The sequence below is a fragment of the mitochondrial genome of Mimulus guttatus, assembly GCF_056151865.1.
Source record: "Mimulus guttatus mitochondrion, complete genome".
NCBI lineage: Eukaryota > Viridiplantae > Streptophyta > Magnoliopsida > Lamiales > Phrymaceae > Erythranthe > Erythranthe guttata.
Window position 1 is genome coordinate 52,387 of NC_018041.1, and position 8,030 is coordinate 60,416.

Consider the following 8,030-nt stretch of genomic DNA (forward strand, 5'->3'; position numbering starts at 1 on the left):
TCGGAGGATAGATTCTATGTTGAATGTTGACCCAAAGAGTCGTTGGCCAAACAGGAAGTCAACTACCTACACATGCTTAGGGGGAATATTTGAGATGGGTTTGAATTGCCCAAGGAATCGATTGAAGACTGAGCGAGTAGAAAAGCAGTTGCAAGCAAGTAGGAGTCCCAAACTAAGACTAACATAGTAACTGCTATTAATATTCACTCAGCCCCTTTGGAAAAAAATGCCAACATTGTACTATTCAACCAAGTTCCCGAGGCTTATCCGAAGGAGAATTCCTCATCCCTCGATATAAAGAAGTTTAGAAGGCAAGAATTAGTTGCATTCGGGCCTCTAAAGCAAGATGAAAGTGTCCTGCTGGATAAGAAGACCTAAAAGACCAGTCAAGGGAATCCACCTTTCAACTGCCAAGCATGGGAACTTACTTATGAATCTAACCTTTTTGAATAAAGGTGAGAACTCGCTTTCAAATCCTTGCGATTCTTTCTGTGCGCCGGGGAAAAAAACCTATAGGCGAGGTCTCAAACCTAAACCTATTTACCCAGAAAGAAAATAGTAAACTGGGACTGGCTTTGCCTTCCCTATGCTAGCTTTCGTGCTCCCCTTTCCATGCAAAGTGAAATTATTAATAAATAGAAATTCTATCTGAAAGAAAGGGAATCCTATCTATAGCCTTAAGCTTAAGTTAATTAATGCTTCTTCCAAGCAATCGAATCAGCTAAAGCCAAAATGCGATGGTAATGCCAGACTTTAGTCTCTCTATTCTGTATTCAATTCTTCTTCCTTTCAACATCTTTCCTCTCGGAAATATACCCAATCAAAAGCCCTAAGTCGAAGCCTTGAGTAAAGAAAAGTACCTGCTATCTGCTTTCTTCCCTGTTGGAAGAAGGCTATCTCGGCACGAGGCCGTATAAATTGTAGATTTGCTTGGGTCCAAGGCTCTGCCGCTGGCCAGATAGGCGAAGCGGTTCACCACTCTGCTTCCAGATTTCATTGTAAGTCTATCTAATTTCATTATTGAGCGGGGCGTAGACTTGCCCGTCTTGAGGTCGATTCGTTCGGATGTCAGTACACTTCCCCACTTTTGTCACTTTCGTTGAAAATGGAGTCGGAAGGGCTCCTGTCATGCATTCGCCCATGACGACCATTCGGTAAGTTCTAGCGCTCTTTTCGATCCCAGGCAAGTCCGACTGACCGTGTACTGTGCCATAGTAGCACTCTGGGCGGAGGGGACAGCCCTAACTATACCAAAAGTGGCATAGCTAAAGACCCCCCTCTGTCTTATTTATCTCTCTTTGTCCCTGCGAGGCGATCCAGAGTCTTCTTTTGAGCTTTGTTCCTGGTCTCCGAACGCTGTAGGTCAAGCTTAGCTTCTCGGCTTCATTGCTCTCACCCGGTCGATACTATCGGAGCTTCTTGATAGTGGGCTAGCTCTGAAACCTAATCTAATGAGTGGGGTACCGCTCCTCTACTCGTACTCGCTTGTCGACTCTCTTCCCGAGGAAATCAGGTGAGACTTCCTTTCTCGCTTTGAGGCTTGCTTTGATCAGTCTGACACAGCCCCTTTTGTCACAGCGGATTCTCTTTCTGAGTCTGAGCGCTAATCTTCTTCTGACCGTACTTCCCGAGTGGATAAAACGAAAGTATGAGTCTTCCCTTTCGTTTTGTTGTCTTTGAAAAAGATGATGGCTTAAAACTGCAAAGGCTATGACCTAGAGTATGAGCAGCTCCGAATCTTGCCTCCTTCTTTGGCTTTGTTTGCCTTCCACATAAAAGGAAGAGTTTTCGCTCCAGGCCTGTCATCCTGGGATCTCCTTCTGCTCGTCCACTCGGGGATGAGCCCTACAAGACTGAGGTTGGCTACACACTTCTTTGATTGCTTGGGCGGTAATCTTCTCTATTCACCTATCCATCTACTTTCTGAATTTATGATGGCCAGGCATAGCCGGAAGTCTTTCGTAGGCTGCTCTCGAGGCAGTGGCTTTTTTCTAATCCCCCGCAGTCACCCACCATGATCGGAGCTGAGATTCTTCAGACTAGCTTGGTTAGGTCAATATCTGTAACATCGCTTCTATTTGATCTAAGATAGAGATTGGCTGAAGGGTGAGAAAGAATCAATTAAAGTAGATGCTGGCTTCAACTTCACATGCTAGAGCCCTATCTGATGAATATGATCTTGCCTTTTGGGTTGGCTAGCGCCTGTGAAGGCTCGTACTCAGTAGCTCATTTGCTTTCTTTATGATAGCAGACGTTCTCTCACTTCTTTTCTTTCTACCCTTTGACTTGCCTTCCACTGGCCGATCCATAAGAGTAGGCATTCCGACAGAGTCCATGACTCGGCTTAGCTTAATCCACTCCAGTCCCGATGCTATTGCTATGCTCGAGCCTGATCGCTCATATGATGACTTCCCCTTTCTATCGGCCGTACCGGGAAGACTAGAGTATGACCCGCTTCATTGACCGAAACCAACCTGAAAAGGAAGAGTTGGACAGCAATAGAAAGATAGAGAACTCCGTCTTCGGCCTCTCGGGCCCCTTTCCTTAGACGCTCTTGCTTTCACTCCTATTGCTTGATCGATTTAGCAGCTTTCTTCTATTTATTCTATTTCCTTTGTCGTTATCTCTTCTCTTAGACCATGAAATGACATTCGAGGATCAGGCGAACAAGATACATTCCTATGTCTTTTCCCTCCTTGCTTGCTTTACTAAGAAGTGTGAAGTAGGTATTTCTATATTCTTTGATATCGCATGCTCGTGCATACAATTTATCACCTATTCCTTTACTTGTTGCCCCCTACAACCTTTCTTTCTCCAACTCCTTACTATTGCCTTATCCTCCTATTTTGTAAGATTTTTTGTTCCATCCATCACTAAAGGAGTAGCAAAGAAGTAGCATCGATTTTCTTCTTGCAGTTTCGTTTCGAGTAGTATTGACGTTAATGATCACAGAAACCTATCTGACTTTCTTCTCGAGTTAGTTAGTTTGTGGAAACAAAAATCGTTTGTGTTGAAAAAAGACAAGCTAGCTGCTCGGCGTCTCAAATTGGTATGTCCTCGTTAGAGGGTTGAGCGAACTCGTAAAAGCGCCAGGCCCAGGCCTTTGGTTTTGGGAATACCATAGCGAGCGAGGAAAGAAGAGGAGGAGAACCCCTTACAGGGGGCTCGAATCCTAAATCCTATTGGGTAGGACAAGACGGCTGTGATTGATAGTCTGTGGGAAGGTGGATCATCCCTAGCCGGCCCCTGACTATCGGAAATGGGCCCTTCGAGGCTATCACTAACTTCTGCGCAAGAACAGATGATAGATAGAGGGGAACCCGCCGTGCTATTTATATACGAAACTCAGATTCAGATTATGTTGGCCGCTTTGAGGAGCGATCTGTTCATCCAACTAGAAATATCGTAAGAGAAGAAAGAGAGCTTTAGAAGCAGCCAATCTTTTCTTTATGCCCATCCCATGCCTTTCTTGGTTGGACCAAGGCCATTTCCGGCAAGTCTTTCTTCATTTTTAGAGCAAGTCTCCCCTTTTTCTTTGGGGGAGCAGAGCAGTCAAAGAATGAACCAAAGCACATGAATGAATTGATGGCAGCCGTCGTCCCTTTTTTAGACGCGATACAATCTCTTCCATCCACTAGTGGTATTCCTATTCCCATAGATGCTAATCCGCTTGTTGTTTCGGATACAATCGCTCAGGATGACCTGTGGGATGCTCTCGAGCAGGAAAACTGGAAACAGCTCTCCAGCTCGCGGGAATACAAATTGATAGAACGGCACAGAGAGCAATGCGGAGCAATGATCAAGTCTATTGCTGGATTATTATTATTGCAGCAATCCATTTTAGATGGTACCCTGGGGATGGCTATTGAAGACCCCACAGATATTGATAGAGCAACGAGTGTCGTTTTCGACGATCTCTTCGATCGCTTTGACACGCATCAAAAAAAGCGAAAAAACCATTGAACGAGAGTCCTGCGGAACATAGGAAATGAAAGAAGTCCGGTCGGGAGAGCATTCCTAAAAGACCTGAAAAGGTTTTTATAAGGAAGACCGAGTGATTTCAGTTGGAAATGGTATTGCAGGTCTATCAGATCAGTGGGCAACCATAGTGGACTTTTTTCGTGGTGTTGTTGACGTTGTTGAAAGCGAATTTTGTTGTAAGTCTCGCTTCAAATCTTTTCTCTTTTCGGTATGCCGCTCCGCGAGCAGAGCGAATGAAAAAAAAAATCCAACCTAAGATGAATATCCTTCGACCATTATCTCCTCATCTTCCTATTTATAAGCCACAGCTTACTTCGACGTTTCCAATTTCCCATAGAATCTCCGGAGCTTTCCTAGCCACTATCCTTTTCTTTTTTTATCTTCTTTGTCTGAAAATAGGTTTGATTTGCTTCACCTATGAGAATGTCTGCCAATTGATCTTTTATTCATCAAAGCTCATCCTAATCTCCGTCGAGATTACTGCCTTAGCCCTGTCCTACCATATTTATAATGGAGTTCGTCATTTATTGACGGATTTTTCTGGATTTGGACGAAAAAGATGGAAATGACTGTTAAAAATTTGCACTTATTTCAAATTTTTCTTTTTTTATGAAATGCTTTACTTATTATTATTAGCCTTGTTTCTTCTTTAAAGAAAGCTTATGCCGTAGAAGCTGACATCAGGCTATTGGCCTTTTATCTACATCTTCCCGACCGGAAAGGGTTCGCTTTGTTTGGGATGAACTCGCAAAGACTCGACCCGGGTTCCCTCGTAGAGTGGCGTCTTTTATAAGACTCCACTTTCTCAGTGGAACTAAAAAAAAAGAGTTTGAGCTCTTTTGGCTTACTTTTAGCCACGCGGGGCGGCTATCCGCATGTGTCCAAAAGTGACGTCCATTTTTTTGTAATGGGTATACTAGAAAAAAAAGGTTTGGAATTCGACCTCCCCTTATACGCTCTAAAAAGGGGTCATTGACTCCTTTTTTGTTTAGGATCCCCTTTTTTTTTACATTCAATTATTTATTGAGCCCGGTGTGGAATCACCATCATTACACATTCATTCTTGGTCTGGCTGCTGGTCTAGCGAGCCTTCCTAGCCGCCTAGAGTGCAGTCTACCTGCTGAAGACCGTAACGTAAGTAACTCAGTGCTTCATACAGGGGAAATGAAAGCAGAATTCGTTCGGATCCTCCCACATGTTCAATCTTTTTTTAGCGGTTTCCCCAGAGATTTTTCTCATTAATGCAACCTTCATTTTGCTCATTCATGGAGTTGTATTTAGTACCTCTAAGAAATATGATTATCCGCCGTTAGTCAGTAATGTGGGTTGGCTTGGATTACTTAGTGTTGCGCGCCTAGGAGGGCAGCGCGCTTTGGGATGCGGAGGAGCTATTATCGTCCAGCTCCCTAACCTAATGCGGCACCGGGTTTGGACCGCAGGGAACCATAGCATGGGGGGACGTCTAATCCTTTTGCCGCCGCAAGGCTGGCTAATCGTACGCAGCAGGCTCGAAAACCCCTGGTTCTGGAAGGCACATGAGTCCGAACGCTATGTTGAATGTGCGACTGACACTACACTACGTAGGTACCTGTGCAGGTGAGGCGTCGGTCGGTCCTAGAAACGGCGGCAGCGGCGCGAGGAGTTAACGACCGGACGTGCTGCAACCTAGGGATCACCAGGCAGCTCTTTCGCTCTATAGGGATCGGGGGGGCATAGCACAATTCTTCTTGGAGGAGGGTTCTTTGCCCGGGTGACTGATCCTGCCATAATGTACTCCTTACCTATACTATACACCGGCAACCGAAGTCGAGCATACATACGACAATCTTCATGCGTGAATAGCCGGGAGGAAAGAAAGGGCGGTAGATGATAATGAGAAAAGGCACCGCGTCTGGACGGGCGGGCGGAATGGATGAGCGAAAGGTGTCATGCCATGTAGTGGGGAATATCCCGAGTCTCATGTAAGACAACTAAATAGACCTCGAGGTGCTGCCGAGGAACTGAGGGACCTTATCGAGCACAGGATAGGTAATTGAAAGATAGAGCTAGCCTATTCGTTATGGGGAATCAATGCTCCGGACCGAATAGAGCTTACCTACGGCACCTGGCTTTCTCCGGTGCATATTAGCTTAGCTGCGCTTACGCGGCCGGTTTGGCTTCCTCTCTGGCGGCCACTTACCTTACCCCCGCTACACTCTCACTCCAAGCTACGCCTGCTGAGCAAGATGCATTGCGATTTCCTCTTCTGTGGACGCACCGGCGTATGACCCGGGGCGGGAAGAGAAAAAATGATCCGGCGAGCTTTCTCTCGTAAAGCCAAAGACGCCCCAAGACAAGGTCAAACTGTTGGGAAGAGGACATGGTCAATAGAACCTGGCTGGATCCGGGCTGGGATAGTGTCGCCCATTCAACATCAGTTCCGAAAGGGTTCGCTCATGCTGGAGGGAGCATCCCCACTTAGTGATCGGTCCACTAGTTCACGCAAATCCGAAGAAGTTATCACGGACGAGCCACATGCAGGGAAACTTGCACGTGTGGTTCTGGCCGGGCTTTCCTGAGGTATCTAATAACCTTGCTTCTGCTCGCCGCTGGCGCACCTCTCCTAACTATTGCCTATTTATTCTGGAATAATCTTTTTAGGAGGGACAATTTTACATATTTATGCCAAATCCTTCTATTATGTTGTACGGCTGGTACCATTTCGATGTGTTTCGATTCTTCCGAACAAGAGAGGTTTGATGCTTTTGAATTCATTGTATTAATTCCACTTCCTACTCGCAGTATGCTCTTTATGATCTCGGCTTATGATTCAATTGCCATGTATTTAGCTATTGAGCCTCAAAGTTTATGTTTTTATGTGATCGCAGCATCAAAAAGAAAGTCTGAATTTTCCACGGAAGCCGGCTCGAAATATTTGATCTTAGGTGCATTTTCCTCTGGAATATTATTATTTGGGTACGACCGGACAACTACCGATATCTATTAATATCTTTTCTTATATCTATATCGTAAACTATCGGATCGGGTATTACTTAGATGTGAAACTTGCAGACCTTATTGGTTGTGATATTACTCTTACGGGGGGAACGAAATCAAAGAATATATAGACTTGTAGAGACCCTCTATGTAGTTGTCTATCTAGGGCGATCGATCTACATCTTTCCCCATAGCCCTGGGGCTGTGTCTCGATCTCCTATGTGCGAAATCTAAGAGACTAGTTCCTATGGAGATTCCCCTTGGTCTAATTCCACGCCTTATGACGAAAGTGGAGTCGGCGTGGCGTAAAGTGAAGATTGGGGGAGTAGATAAAATTCCCTTCTGGGGTATTCCGAAGGTGTAACCTAGGCAACGAAAAAGGGGCCCGATACTTCAACTAGAGGAGCGACCAGTTGGTTCACCAAACTCCGACCCAGCGTCACACGTTCTCCAGGTCCGAAGGGATCCAGTGCCCAACTACCGACTCCTCCCGGAATTGCGTTATCGGAGTCGAGCCAGGAATGGCCGTTAGTGGGCACCCACCACTTTTCACGGTTAGAGAGGCCCTCTTTAATACATTAAGAAAAGATGTGCACAGGGGCCAGAACGACTCGGTCATAGGAATTTAGACCACCTACGTGCTGGTAAACGAAAACCACCTCGACCGGATCAGAGTAAACAACAATGTTGAATCAGGCCGCCCCTTGCCTTGAAAGAATTCACACGCGGCCGCCAGCTTTCCAAAAATAAGGGGAGATCTGCTGCTTACTGCTCACGGAAACATCCGACCTATACGTCGTTCGCGTATCTTTCTGATCTCCTTTCCTTCTATTCATCAGATTTTTTGCTTTGACGACCCATTCAAGGTGAAAAATGGGGTTGATGGTGGTTAGCTAAAAAAGGGGGGGGGGAGAGAGGAGAGCCTTGGGGTACGCTCACTTCTGCATTTTTGTTTAGGTTCTCGAGATTCTCAATCGCTCTTTTTAGTGGGGAGGAATAGTACATGAATAAATGGCGGTTCTCAGACGAGGGAATCGTTCCTCTATATATAAAAAAAGGCTAGAATGCTTCTA

General features: G+C 45.5%; 2 protein-coding genes.

Moving 5' to 3' along the window:
- Nucleotides 1-4,214: 4,214 nt before the first annotated feature.
- On the top strand, nt 4,215-4,550 carry sdh3 (succinate dehydrogenase subunit 3). Its single transcript has one exon. It carries the CDS (start codon nt 4,215-4,217, stop codon nt 4,548-4,550), a length of 336 nt encoding a protein of 111 aa, YP_006460151.1.
- Nucleotides 4,551-5,176: 626 nt separating this feature from the next.
- Nucleotides 5,177-6,936, top strand: ND2 (NADH dehydrogenase subunit 2; one part of a trans-spliced gene, as the record gives it). Coding sequence (YP_006460152.1) covers nt 5,177-5,329; nt 6,545-6,936 — 545 coding nt within the window.
- Between the last annotated feature and the right edge of the window lie 1,094 nt (nt 6,937-8,030).